This window comes from Sminthopsis crassicaudata, chromosome 5, assembly GCF_048593235.1.
Source record: "Sminthopsis crassicaudata isolate SCR6 chromosome 5, ASM4859323v1, whole genome shotgun sequence".
Classification (NCBI taxonomy): domain Eukaryota; kingdom Metazoa; phylum Chordata; class Mammalia; order Dasyuromorphia; family Dasyuridae; genus Sminthopsis; species Sminthopsis crassicaudata.
Window position 1 is genome coordinate 262,032,056 of NC_133621.1, and position 15,344 is coordinate 262,047,399.

General features: G+C 36.2%; 1 protein-coding gene across 1 annotated transcript in view; it reads left to right on the top strand.

Moving 5' to 3' along the window:
* The first annotated feature begins 3,490 nt into the window (after positions 1 to 3,490).
* The window catches only part of ALX1 (ALX homeobox 1), a 30,433-nt gene continuing 18,579 nt past the window's right edge, over positions 3,491 to 15,344 (top strand). Inside the window, exons 1-3 of the mRNA XM_074270908.1 lie at positions 3,491 to 3,998; positions 7,610 to 7,914; positions 11,307 to 11,435. Of these exons, the coding sequence (XP_074127009.1) occupies positions 3,767 to 3,998; positions 7,610 to 7,914; positions 11,307 to 11,435 (666 nt within the window). The 5' untranslated portion in view covers positions 3,491 to 3,766. The remainder of the gene's footprint in view (positions 3,999 to 7,609; positions 7,915 to 11,306; positions 11,436 to 15,344) is intronic.

Consider the following 15,344-nt stretch of genomic DNA (forward strand, 5'->3'; position numbering starts at 1 on the left):
GGATTCTTATCCTCATAGCATCAGACCAGAAGAGACTGGCTGGTCACATTATCCCTTAGCGAGGAAGAGACGGACTCCCATTTAAGTTTGCTCCGAGGGACTTCCAGGCATCCTGTGATCACCTTTGTTGTCATTATAATGATTATTTGTAATTATCAATGCTCCAGTGACCACAACTGTGTCTTTAGGAGGAGCTGCATTTCAAACTTGCAAACCCCGTTTAATGCAGTTCTTGGCAAAGAGAGTCCCAATCCCTTGCCAACAATTGCAGATTAAGCATTTGGTAGGGACGACTGCCATTAGTTGTTCTCTCTGGTAGGGGCATATGTGATTGCTTGTCCCAAAGTACAAGCAGTATCCCTGGCGAATAGATTTTGCGTTCTCTCGGAGGTTACTGGGATCCCAATTCGTTGTCGCCTCTTGCCTCTCATACTACCACCAAAAGTGAGGCTGATGTATTTGGGGGGGGATAGTAGGGAATCTTGGTTTACAAGACAGCTGCTGCTCCCCCGCTCCCCCGCAGTTAACTGGCTCGCTTTAAGCCGGACCTTTATTGGTATCAAAGTACTCTGCGGGCTTTCCACAACCTTGCATCATATGTCTTTCATTTAGAAGACACCAAACGTTTTTCAAGGAATTTAGGGCTCTTAAGACACATATTTATAAACATTCTGACAGACTTCCATGGCATAAATACATTTATGTCAAGGGGCTGTTTGTGCATTTTCAAGTCAGCAATAAGCGTTGATCTTGCTGTGGATTAAAAAAAAAAAATGGAGTGGGGAGAAATACCAAAGGGGGGATACCCGATAACAATCGGACATCAGGAAGGGGATGGGGGGGGGGGGGACTGGAGAGAAAAGGTAGCAAAAAAGCAGGACTGCTCCTGATCCAGACCATACTTGGAGAGTGGTGAAAGTTTTGGGGAAAAGAGAGGGACGCATTCTCGTCGAGGTAGAATAGGAGAGAGTCCTTGGACTCTTTAAAATCAAGACAACTCCCAAAGGCGGAGGACGCCAGGGAAAGTGTTTAGTACCTACCCCAACCCAGGCAAATAAGCAAGGCGAAGAATAGGGTGGAGTACTGGAGGAGATGGGGTGGGGGTAATGGGGGGGAGGTGACTATGCATACTCCTGCCGCCAGCTGGTGTTGACTCTACAGGTATTCCCCTTCGCCACACAGCATCTTGGAGCATCGGCAAAGAACTTCTCGTTGTTCAAGTAGGTAGGTGTGCCTCGGTCTAGTTAAATGCTTCCTCCCTTCACTCCCCCATCCTCCCTCAGTTTGTACATCTACCTTAGTGATGGTGCTTTTAGGGGGAAAAGATTGGAGGAGTTTCTTTGTTCTGAATACACATCCAGTTTATCCCCCCAGCATTTCATTAGCCTCCATAGACGCGTTCATGTTCTTTGGACATTTACATTACGGTTTATGATGGCTGAGCTGCTTCGATAGGGAGCTATTTTAAAATCTGCTTTAATAAAGTTTTTAGAGTTTGAACAAAAGCACGCACCCCAGCACTACCATCTCTACCACCACCACTGTCACTCACATTCCTGGAGTAGATGTAAAGAGACTATCAAGAAGATTTTGCTCTTTGTTGAAACCGGAAGAGTAGGACTGGTAGATGCCCAGTCTGCCCCCGAGGGTTAGAGGGGACTGGGCTTGATTTGCTTTTCTGGAAGGATGTCCTTCCTCCCTCCCTCTAGGCAGGGAAGCTCTGTGGGGCCCATCTCTTAGTAGTCGGCCACGAGCAGACTCCATGGAATTTAGGGTGGTCGGGTGCAAGCATGCATGTGTTTGGGGGTGGTGGCGGTGGAAGTGGCACAGTCCCCCAGGATGATCTCCAGATAATCTTCCTGCTTGGTTCCTGGATCAGAAAGAGGAAGTAAAAGTTGCGTTACCCAGCCAAGATGAGGCCTAGTCAGAACCCTTCTTAAAGTGTCAGGCTGGACCTGGGCCCGTCTGAAGCCCAAAGCCTGGTTTCCCAGTCTTTTCGAGCAGAGCCAGTCCCCCTTTCCACGTTCCACCATTCTCCTAATTTTTAAACTTTGCTCAGTCTTCCAAGATTCTAGGCCTGAGTTGGGGCAGTAGGGGTAAATGCCTGAAATGCCCTGTGGAGGGAAGAGACCTTCTTGGTGCTTCTGTAGCCATATCTATCCAGCTCTCCTGCTTTCATGTGTGTGTAGGTGGGGAAGCTCTCTAGAATGTGCTCTGCACCCAGCTCTCTCGTTTGGAACTCTGACCCTGAATCAAAGGGGCCAGTTTTCGACCCTAGCCCACCCACTCTCAGCCCTCTGAGTGGCTACAGGATTCAAGGTTGACAAATAGAAGGAGCAACCTCTTCCCTCATTGAGCTGAGGTGAGGATCTCTAGGCATGTGCCTTGGGCCAGAGAAAATATGCAGGGATGCTCTACCTCCTCAGACAAATGTATTAAAAAAAAAAAAAAAAAAGGCAATCGCCATAGTGCCTTTTTAAAAGCTATAAAAGCTATGCACAATTGCCTCCTCACCCCACCCCCTCACACCCTAATCGGTGCAAGAAATTCCTCTTTCTCACTCACTTTCTAATAGTTTCCTATTGAGACTGCAAACATTTTTGAGTGGAATAAGTGGGATAGGTGAGATCTGTAGTTTTGCAAAGTGGATTTTGCATCTCATAATATAGATTTTAAGATTCCATCCCCGAAAGATTTTTTCTGCCCGTGGATGAAGGAGGGGTGGGGGGTGGAGAATTCAATTGGTATTAATCTTACTTGTTTTCAATTCTTCTTTGTCCTTTTCTGGATTGCCCTTCCCAGCACATCAACACACAGTTTTTCCAGAAAGGAAGGGAGAGGGGACACACGCACACACACACACACACACACACACACACACACACACACACACACACACACACAAAACATCCCCCCTCCCCTCTTAAAGTGCTTGTATAATGCAGTATAAGATGTCGAATGCTTTCTACGTAGGAAGCAGGAGTAACGCTTGCCATCGCTGTTCGGTTAATAGCTTCCTATGTATCCGGTTTCCTTGGGCTTTGGATTAATGTGGATCTCCTACATAAGCAACTTACTGATGAATAAAAGCCCTTTTAAGAGCATTACTCACTTTTCAAGTTTCTGCGATGCTTCTAAATCTTTCCAGGAGCTTGTGACCAAGGAGAAAGAAGGAGGGAGAGGGTGGTGGTGGTGGGTTTTTGGGGGAAACTGGAAGGAGGGAAGAGGGAGGGTGGAGGGTGTGTGTGTTAACGCAGGATGGGAGAGGAAGAGTTTATTTGTTTTTATCTTACAAATCTCCTTAGAAATGCCAGTCCAACGCGGCAGGGCAAAGTTGCTGCGTGTTTGTGCCAACCCCTCCTCCCCCTCTGCGTTTGTCTGTCTGGAATGGAGCTGTCTAACCGGGTCCTGGATCTTCCTTCCGTCTCTGGGCTGGGACTAGGTTTGGGGGAGGGGAAGAGGGAGAACCTGGGGTGGAGTTAGGCGGTTGCCTATTTTCATATTCATTAGAAATGGAGGTTGCCCGAAGAGCCCTGCTGAGTTTCAAGATATAAAAGCAACTTCAGGTTCCCTCTTTCAAGACAAGACAAATTAAACTCTCAGAGTGAAAACAGCTCCGGAGCTTTCTCTTTCCCTTCCTCCTCCTCTTCCTCCTTTCTCTCTTCATCCTCTCTCCCTCCTTCACCCTCTCTTCCCTCCCTCTTTCCCTCCCCCAGCTCACAGTCCAGCTTCTGTGTTTCTAGAGGAGGCTTAGCACCGGCCTTAGATGATTATGGATTTTCTGAGCGAGAAGTTTGCCCTGAAAAACCAGCCGAGTAAAAACAGTGACTTTTACATGGGAGCAGGAGGCACTTTGGAGCACGTTATGGAAACTTTAGACAATGAGACCTTTTACAGCAAAACCTCCGCCAGCAAATGTGTGCAGGCCTTCAATCCTCTCCAAAGGGCAGAGCATCATGTGAGACTGGACAGGACATCTCCCTGTCAGGAGAATAATGGTGAGTCTTTCCCAATCGTAGATTGACTCCCTCCCAGAGCTGTCCACTTTCCCGATCGGAAGGAAGGAAGGAAGGAAGGAAGGAAAGGAAGGAAGGAAGGAAGGAAGGAAGGAAGGAAGGAAGGAAGGAAGGAAGGAAGGAAGGAAGGAAGGAAGGAAGGAAGGAAGGAAGGAAGGAAGGAAGGAAGGAAGGAAGGAAGGAAGGAAGGAAGGAAAGAAGGAAGGAAGGAAAGAAGGAAGGAAGGAAAGGAAGGAACACAATCTAATTTTGAGTAAAATGAATGATATGAAATGAGGAAATAAAAACGCGTAGAAGAATTGTAAGAGTGTGTAGTCTTCCCTTCAGCCTCCTTCTCCGCCTCCCTCTCCCTCTCCCCCGCTGCCCTTTTAGGTTCCAGCTGTAAGAATAAGGGAGGTGTTTTCTAGGCGACTGAATTTTCAGCCCTCACAGCCTCGCTGTGCCCTCTCTACTCTATTGCGGAAATATTGAAAGATAAAGCAATCCATTTGAGTCTCTTAAGGTTCAGTTCGGTTCTCCCCTAGATTGGTTTAGTTCCCTCGCAGCCCTAATTGTCCTCCAATTCTGAGATCCAACGTTAGATTTCCTTGGGGATGCCCCGGGTACAGAGATAAAGCGCAAAGGACAGCCTAATTGAATCAAAGCAGGGTATTTCCTTTCTACGTAGCCCTCAGTTAATAGTAGACATCGATCAAAATCCATTAGAGAAGATCACTGTCATCACGTGTAACGGGTCAGATCGAGCTAGCTTGTAGTGAAATCCCCTTTTTATGGTCCAGGAAATGACATTATTTTCTTGTCAAATGTTGGCGGGTTGATGGCGGTACAGAAGTGCGCACTAGACCGCTGCAGGCATTTATATATATGCATGTATATGTATATAAATCTATATACACATTCACAGATATAAATACAGATTCATACATAACTATATCGAAGTTTCTTTAAAACAAATAAAAAGAACAATTCAATATGAAAAGCGTCGGGTTGAGCGCTTTCACTCTCTAGCTGTATATCACTACACACACTTTTCCGCAGATCAATCTCCCAATATAGAATTCTTTTCAATTCAGCTTTCATCCCCCTTCTCTCCCAAGCACTCTATTTTAAAAGTTATAGGACCAAAAGGCTTGGGGGCTGCTTCGGTGCTTTGGACTACGGCTTCCACTCCAAATGCGCCACTCTGTATCCAAGTCCAAATGTTATCTAAACAGACCATCTATCTTTTCTAACTTGTAACTGAATGAGAACCTATTATTTCAGATGTGACAGTTGAGGCACGTTTACAATTCCAAGAGGACTTCTCCTTATCATTGTATATATACCACAGTTAACCTATAAGCTGCGGGTTCTTTTAAAACAACAAACCAATTAAAAGGGAGGTATTTATAACAAGCTCTCCACACCACCACTCCAGCCCCTCACTTTAATAAGGGTTCCAAAGCTGTCAAAAAATTGGACCGCAGAAGTCCTTGTTCATGATTCTTTCAAATGTTTCATGCTCCCAGTCGAATTTTTCTTTTCTTTTCTATTTTCAGTCGGTAAGGTTGAGAAAGTATTTTTAAAAAATTCTTCGAAAGATTTTGAAACCGTGGAGGAAAATTAGTTCCTACTCCTCAGCATATATTTTTTGAAAGGCATTAGAGACAATCAAATCATCATTATTATTTTTTTCACAAAACTGTAAGCTGATTCATTGATTTTCTTAGGACGAATAACGCAACACTTTTATTTCATCTATTTCTTAGATGTAAACCTACAATTAGGGAATTGTCAGATTTTTTTTTTAAAAAATAGGCTCTCTTGGATTATCACTGAAAAGAATTATTGTCAATAATTTCAACTGATATAAATATTTAGGTATTTACATATTTCAAAATATATAGCGGAAAAATATCGTGAAATGAAAAAAAAAAAAATCCCGGAATGACATTTGGAGATTTGTTTTTACACAGACTAATTGGGGAGTGATCTGCTGGATTAGTTTCTCAGTTATTTGGCTTTAAAGCTTCCCTCCCATTCTCCCGAGATATCTCCCCGTCTAAATTTTCCACTTTATTTTACACGTGTAGACATTGATTCATAATAGTCATTAACCACTGTTCGTTCCTTAGATTATCACTTTATGCATATTTATGTGAAATATTTCTTTACTCGCTTTGAAAAGATTTTACAGTAACTAAGTTAATTATGTGGAAGTTTAAGGTGAATATGTTTTTAATGCTTTTTTGAAATGTTTTAAAATAGACTGAAATAGCTTTTAAAAAGAGAAATGGAAAATAGAAATTCCAAAGTATAGGTAGTAAAGGTCACTTTAGATCTTATTTTTTCTTTAATTATACATATTATTTTTATGTCTAAAATTATGTGATAAAGTTTTGGTTTAAATAATGCTATAGGCTTGCAATCAAATTAATAGGGAATTATTAGGAATGGCAGAGAACCCTGAAACAACTCATAATAGCATAACAGATGCCATCCTTTGTAGTGTTTTACTAGTTGTGTTTACTAGATACTTCCGTATCTCTCCCCTTCCCATCTATGGGGGATGGGAAATAAAGAACTTTCAAATTTTAGAAGATATTGTATGAAGTATCCTAAGAAGGGACTTGTTTAGAAAAAGCTACAAATTCCTTGTGTTATTTTAATGCTAAAGGGTTCTCCTTAAGTCTTATCAGTAATCAGTCTCTTTGAAAGTGGGGGGGCATTTCTTGAAATAGTGAGAAAATATGGGTTTTTTAAAAATAATTGGATCCTATAAATATACTTTTAAAAATGTTTTTCATGAATTAAATGTGAAATTAATGAATAACATTGAGGAAATAGTTCCAAATTGCCAATTACAGATCTTGGGTGGGTGAGTGGGAAATCTAAATTGGGGGTTTGATTAATAGCAACTAGCATCAGTCCAGTAATCCCTCCTAAACAAGTTTATAAATTTTGTGTCAAGTTGTGGCTTTATTTTTCTTCCTGAAGCACTTCAATCCTATGTATTCAAAAGGGAAAAATAACTTTTGAAAGTTTTAGCTTAAAAATTTAACTGAATTCTATTCTTTTTCTAAGTTTTGTCTTTCTTTTCTTCTGTCCTCATCTCTTCCTCTCTCCACCCCCCCCCCCAATTGAAAATTATTTAGACTGTGTATTCTCTTAAGGTTAAGACTCTGCTCTCAGTTTGTAAGCAGAAACTTTTTCAGAGGGGGGAGGGAGGAGAGGGAGTTTCATGTATGTGTGTGTAAGGAATTCCCTCAATATTACCAAATGTACAAAGATTTTAGTTGGAAGAATACTTATTTGGAAGCAGAGGCCAGGGCTTATTTGCTTTACTTTTCAACTTATTAGAAAGCTAGGCATTATATGTGTTATGTGCCTTATAAAATCAAGATTCATGTCAATCCCTACACTTAAATTTTAATATAATATTAAAGAACTAGAAAGAGAAAATGAGATAATACTGACTTGCATTTGATCCACATATCCTCTTCCCAAACTCTAACACTAACATCTTCCTCATACTCTAAACTGAAAATTATTTTTTCAAGGATGTTTGTCTATTGAGTCTTAAGACTTACTTGTTATTTCCCCCCTGTATCTAGTGAACTATGGGATTACTAAAGTCGAAGGACAGCCTCTTCATACTGAGCTGAATAGAGCCATGGACAATTGTAACAGCCTCAGGATGTCTCCAGTCAAAGGGATGCAGGAAAAGGGAGAATTGGATGAACTTGGAGATAAATGTGACAGCAATGTGTCCAGCAGCAAGAAGAGGAGACACAGAACCACCTTTACAAGTTTACAACTGGAAGAGCTGGAAAAAGTCTTCCAGAAAACACATTATCCTGATGTGTATGTCAGAGAACAACTTGCTCTGAGGACAGAGCTGACTGAGGCCAGAGTCCAGGTATGAACTTGACTAAATGAGAAATAATTAATGTTATCATAGTTGAATAACTGCATTTTTAAAATCTTCGGTAATTAAGGTTAAATAGAGAGCTAGCATATCCCAGAAAAACTACTTTTCCCTTTAAAAGAGATGGCATTAAGCCATATTTTCTTTAGAAAAATGAATATTGCAATTAATCTAAACTATATTATACTAATAGTTTAATAATATTAAAAGATAATCTGTTTATTTATTAATCATAAGTAGCAAAAATATAATGAAGCAAAAAAGAGGCAAAATGATTCCTAAGTGCTAATATTAAAATTGTAGCTTTCTAAAATATGGCATACATTGTGTACATATCTATCTATCTTCAAATAGATAGATAATGTATATATATATATATATGTTTTTAGTTATCAACATTTGAGTATTGTTGGAAATATGTTTGTCATATATATGTATATATATATATATATATGTGTGTGTGTGTGTTTATGTATGTACAAGATCAAAAAAGTTACTCATGATGATTTTATATTGCATGTCATAATAAAGAAAAATGTAATAATAAACTAAATTTTATATGAATATCAATATTATTAGAATAGGGTTTAAAGATAAAATGGTACAAATTTTTAATCTCACTTGTTAATTATACTTTTCAAATATAAGTTATTATCCTCATAAAATTAAATTATTTCATTTCTATCCATAAGCAGTGAGCATTATTTCATTTTAATACTGATTTTATTAGACATAGTTAAATTTCCCTTTTAAAAGGTTTTATTTTTTTTTTGCCAATATAGAAAACAGAATGTTCTATTTTAAAAGAATGTTGCCTAAATATATTTATAGTTTTAAAAATGGAAATCAAAGCTGGCATAATGTTATATTTCATTTGTTTACATTATTTGCATTAGATTTAATTTTAATTCTTCTTATGTGGGGTTTATTTTCCCTTTTCAGTGTTGCCTGAAATATAACTAAAGGTTTCTAAAGCAAATAATATCAACAAACACTCCAGGAGCTGTATATTTTCTTTACAGTGTGTATATATATATAGCCTGCTTTTCATAGGAAAGTACTGAATTTAGCAATTTTGATTAATAATTAAGAAAGAAATATTCAGGAAAAGCAGTGGGAATTTCTATCCTGAGTATAACAGAATTCCATCACAAGAATAAGTAATTATAAGGCCCTTACATCATTAGGGGCAACATCTGGCAATGCACGGATAACAAGCAGCAGATTTTTGTTTTCATTTGTGGAGACAAATGGTTATTTTATCTTTAGCTAATTTCTGGAAAAGCAATGCAAAAGAAAATTTTTGAGTTATAAAAAAACCTTAAAGTAATAAAAATATAAATGTAGATATTTTTACCCTTTCTCCTTTGGTTAGTATGTGTTCAATTATACTATGTGAACATATACTGTATGTCCACAAGCAAACACACTGGTTGTACATACTACCTGCTTTCCCCTTAAATATTGATTCAAGGTCCAATTTAATTTTTTTTTTGTCCTGAGTCCATGCAGAGAGCCAGCTTGAACCTAATTTATCTAAGTTCTCTTTCCTGCTTCTCGTCAATGTAGTAATTGGCACCCATTTTAAAGAGATTGTTGAGGTCTTTTTTCAATGAAAGAAGCTCATTAATAAATTCTCATAGTATGTTCTTGGTGCCTCCTGTGGAGACAGAAGGGGATTTTTTTCTTTTCTTCTTTCTTTTTTTCTGAGTCCCAGGCATGATGGATAATACAAATTTAACAAGCAGCTCCTTCGAAAAATATGCTCAACAGGTATGTCCCTGAATAATAGATCAGTTTTTCAAAGTACCACATTAAATCTGCAATGTGCATTTAAATATCAAACTGGTGTTTAAAGTATCTCTAAGCAATTAGATCATCATGAACTGAAAAAGTTAAAGACTATGAGAGGTAGACATGAGAATACACACACACACACACACACACATACACACACACACACACAGAGTAAAAAGTTCAAGTGATCTTTAGCAGAAGATTATTTAGCTATGCATTTTTCCTATTTCATTTCCATCTAAGTCCACACTAAGTAGGCTACAGTTTAAAAGCAGTCATGTTTCAAAGAACATCAACAATTTAAAAAATTAGAAATCTGTTTATCAAATATCAATTTGGATAACCTCTCCTTAGACATCTTCAGTTAGATCACATATCTTCTGTCAGTACACTAATCATATATTCATAGAAAAATGTCCTTAGGACTTCAGTTTCAAAAAATGTCATGCCATGATTACAAGTATAACTTTCCATTGGAAATTCATTAGAAGTTTTAAGTCAAAAAAAGTTTTGTTTGTTTTTTAAAAGTTTGTATTTGGATTTGTAAAAGACATGACCAAATGGATGAAATTCTTGACAGAGGGACTTTTATGACTTGAGGTAATATTGCCTCAATTTTTTTGTTTTATAATGAAAATGTTTAAAAGTATATGAATTTTAATAAGAAAAAATAAACCATATAAATGCATTCCATCTATCCAGCAAATCTACATATCTCACATATAAATAGATAATACCTACAGATAGTTGTGCTTTAAATGATGTGCCCATCATTTACTTTTAATAAAAAAATAAAGTCAATATTTTTTTCCTGTTCTATAAAAAGCCAGAATATCTTTATATTTCTCCTTCAATATTCAACACTTTCTGAAAAGAATCAAATCAAGGACATGCATGGGGTCTTCTTTGGAGGACTTGACTTCATCTAGTATTCTTTTACTCAACCAGATCATACCCATGTCAGGCAGGCAGGTCAGGTTGAATTTAATTCTAAAACAAAAATATCTCAATGACTTTTAGTCTTAAAGAATTTTGGATCTGGAATTTCAGTGAAGTTATATAATTCACAAAATTTCTGATCTGCAAGAGTCCATGGAAGAAATCCAGTTTAACAACCCTATTTATCATTGATAAAACTAAGTCTCAGAAAGCTTTGCTTAATGTTATCAATTATTGGCAAAGCTGGCCATCTGGTCTGGTGCTCTTTTTATTCCATCTTACTTCTCCAAATGGGTAGAAAATCTGAAATGTTGGAATTTTTCAAAATATTGATTCTCTCTGTTTTTTTATTCTTCCATCATTTGGGGAAAATTAATCGAATGAGACATTTAGAATACTTACTATTATGAGATCTTACATAAGATGGAAAAGAAATATCAGGACTGTTTTCTTTTGGAATGGAGACAGACTTTAAAAGAAGCCTTGTTTGCCTATGTTTCTGTACTAATGTGGTATTTGGGATATTTTGTCATACATTTTGCATGACTTTTTCAGTTATTTCTTTTAGGCAAGGTGAGACAACAAGCTCTTATTAAATTCTTAGTATGTTCCAGGCTCTTTGACAACATGCTGCTTCTCTCATGTAGGTTTGGTTTCAAAATCGAAGAGCTAAATGGAGAAAAAGAGAACGTTATGGCCAAATACAACAAGCTAAAAGCCATTTTGCTGCCACCTATGATATATCTGTCTTACCACGGACTGACAGTTACCCGCAGGTATGGTAAATAATATGGAATAGTGAAGATGGATATCATACTTGGTGATTTGTTATATAGCAAAAAATATGAAATGCATATATTATTACATTTAAAATCTTTTTCAAGAATCAATCTTTTGTTTTAGGTCTTTGCCTGATTGATTTCATTACTTTCTTTAATGATGAACATATATAGGGTGTCCCCTTTGGAGATTATTATACATGGCTGTACATGTTCATTCTTCAGATCCTTTGTTAACTATTGAAATAAATAAAACACTATATGGCATGATACCTTTGGGGCTTTGTTTGATGAACTATAGCCCAGTGTGGAAAATAGTTCCATGAAACCATCACTCATAGCCAAGCATCTGTTTTCTTTTGCTGTCTTTGTTTTTAACCCTGGACCAATTATGTTATTCATTTTCTCAGAGACTCCTATTGTCTTCAGTTCTTTTGAATAATGTCCAAAATTATTACAGTAGCTAGACCTGCAATTGTAATAACTAGGTTTGAATTTGCGTTTTGACTATTTTATTTTCAGGGTAAAAAACTTATCTCTTTATCACAAGACTTTGAAAGATTTATAATAACCCTTGTTGATTCTTAATTATATTGCCATAAGTGTATGTATGCATATATGTACAAGTACATATGCATATATATGTATATAATTCCTGCATCTACTAGATATTAATTAGAAGAATATATTTTTGGAAGCATGTGTATATAGTATATATGAATATATTTTATTTTTCAAAAGTTATTCTTGTGCATTTATGAGATTTATCATTATAGTTTTACGCAATTTTCTGCATAAACATGACCCTATGTCATACTCTAGGACTTTTAATTGCAAGACAAGTGATTCTATAAAATGTAGCACATGGAATGAAAAATACATATCAATCAGAGTTAGACTAGATGAGTTGTGGGGTAATAGGAAGATGAACTTAAAAAGCTGAAAAACCTTAAGAGTAATCTGAACATAGAGGTGAATCTTTGTATTGGATACAATATTGGCTATGGGTTCTGACTTCACATGGTCCTTTTGTCTTTTTGTGTTTTCTTTGAGTGAGTTTTCAGAATGGAGGGTCCTTTTTGCTCTTTGTGGAAATTAAAAGTCTATGTTGGGAAATTTGATATCCCAAATATTTTCTTCCCTTGGCAGTTTAGATAGGTTGCTTGAAGAACCAATGCTGAAATCAGGTTCTTGCTATAAGAATGCTAGGTTTTTGTTTTTTACATAAATTTTATTTTCTTTACAAAATTACTTCTACTTATCCCCCCAAAATAAAATACAAGATTAAAGAAAAACAAAAACAAAAAGAAACCTTGAAAAGAGTATTCATAGTCCATAGTTAAACAAAAGAAATTGTCATGTTAGTCATGTCCAAAAATATATCTCATTCTGCATCTTTATTCCATCACTTCTGTTTTGTTTTTGTAATCATTTAAGATGTATAAGTTTTTATATCTTTTCTTTTATTCTTTGAGAAATTATCACTATTTTATTGAATCTTAACATCATATAGATAATGAAATTCAAATATTTATAGTCCATATCATAGAGCAAGATGTTGTAAGGGCCCCAGAAAGAAAATTGACAAAGAAAGCATGTCTCTGCCTTCAATGAGCTTAAAAAGTATTTAAGGAAAAATATAAACATTAAGGACTTTAAAAAATTCAAGGCAATTATTCAATGAGAGTAAAATAAATATTTGTTAAATATTTTAAGTTTAAAGATTTATCAAAATATCAATAGAAAAATGTTTCAAGTCTTTTCCAACTGCCATAATTTAAGCAACTAGGGGTCATAGGGTAATTGTTACATCTCTCTCAAAATTTCTCATCAAAGGTTTACATCCTAGTGGTATTTTGACATGCAAAAAATAAATGTAGACTGTTTCTTAAAAGAAGGATCACAGAATAATGGTGGATAGATTTTTTTGTCTTGCCTCATTTTTTTATTGTTTGCAAATATTTTTCTTTTCCATGCAAATATTTTTCTTTTCCATTATTATTTTTACTTTCTCTTATGCGTCTTCTTTTTCTCTATCCAGTTCCTTTCATCTCTGTTCTTTTACCTTGATCTCCTTTTGTATGTTATTCTTTTTTTTAATGTTCTCTGTCTTTTTCTCTACCTCTCTTAATCCATTATCTTCCTTATATGTCCATTTTCACATCCATAAAACATCATACTTTGTTGCCTTATTACTGAAGACTTAGAGACTTACTGAAAGCTCACTAAGTTACCTAGAGATGGTACCTAAAGTAGAAAGGGAGAGTATGCAATTGCATGGTATTTGTTTTTGTTTGATTTTGTTATGCTATCCCCCCCCCAAAAGGAGGCTTGGTTTAGAAATTCCTAAGAACAGTAACAAGCTAGTTAAGATCATTCTTGTTTTCTTCCTTCTTGCTACAGATAGACCAAAATTCTCTACTAATTTAATCTCAGGTTGGCCAGACTCCTGTTAGGATAGCCAACCTTAGAATGGGGACTTTAAGAAAAAAAAATATTGATTGACAAAATGGATTTGTAGATTTTTATTAACACCGGAAGAAAGTACTTAAAAAGTGAAGACATTAATACACAAATAACTTTTAATGTCACTGAACTAGTTTTCCTTCTTAAAGAAATCCGGTTTAGTGGATGAAACATGAAATAAAATATCAAGAGTATATGAGTTTGTAAAATACATTAATCAAGGCTTCACACATTTCACAAAACAAATCTCCAAATTTTTAATTTACTTAATTTATTTATTTTACTGCTTCAAAAGAGGGAGGGAAGTATAGTTGAAGGGTTTTTTTTTTTTTTTTTTTTTTTGCTTTTTTCTGATTTGGTTTAAAAAATCATTCCCAGGCTGAGCTCATGTCTGCCAAGCTTCAAGCCTGGAGGAAACTTTTATCATGGGGCCTAGAAATAGAAATTTCTACTGGAAACTATAGCGTTCTCCAAAAATTCAGTGCAAGAGAAAATCTAATCTGATTACTGTGACTAATTATAAGAATAGTCAAATATTAGAAAAAGTTGGAGGCAGAATAACAAAGTAAAAGAATGAAAAATATGGCAAGGGTATTCATTCTTAGCAACATACAGAGAAGTTTTAAGTAATTCAAGCAATGAATATACTTTCCAAACAAATTAACTTTATTTACCGTCAAGATGATTGATAGCAATACTCAAATAAACTGTGATATAAAGGAGAGAAATAGGAAGATAGGAAGGTCTAATCTGGACTTCTCGATCAATGAACAATGGATTTGGACAAGTGATCATACCTCATTGGGGCTTCTGTTTTCTTATTATAAATAAGAATTTATAATATTCTTGAACTAGACAATGGCCAAGGTCATTCTAATAATAATGATTCTTCTTGAGTAGGCATGTTAATGGCCTTCATTCTTGTCAAATTTCTGTATTTCTGAAAGCTATGAAAAGTAGCTTTCAGGGGAAAGAGGGTCATACCTGTGAACTCATAAGAACTGAGTTGTCTTCCCTCAGACATACAATAGCTATGTAACTTGGGTCAACCATTTAACTTTTCTGGGCATCAGTTTCCTTATCTTTAACCTGAAGGGAACAGGCCCAATGACCTCTAAAATCCCTTCAAGTTCTAGCTGTCATCCTATGAGGATTTGTTTATTCCTATTATGATGATTAAACTTTGAATCATCTGATATGATAGTCAATCAATCCACAAATATTTATTGAGTAACTACTATGGGTCAGCATACGATATAATGGAGGAGATGTATACATGTATATGTATGTGCATGCAGATATATGTGTAGATAGCTGTTAAACACAGCTATGTTTGTATATATGTAAAATGTGTATTCATACATGTATGCCTATACATATAGTGTACATATATACCTGGATGTATATAGATATAGATATAGATATAGATAATAGATATAT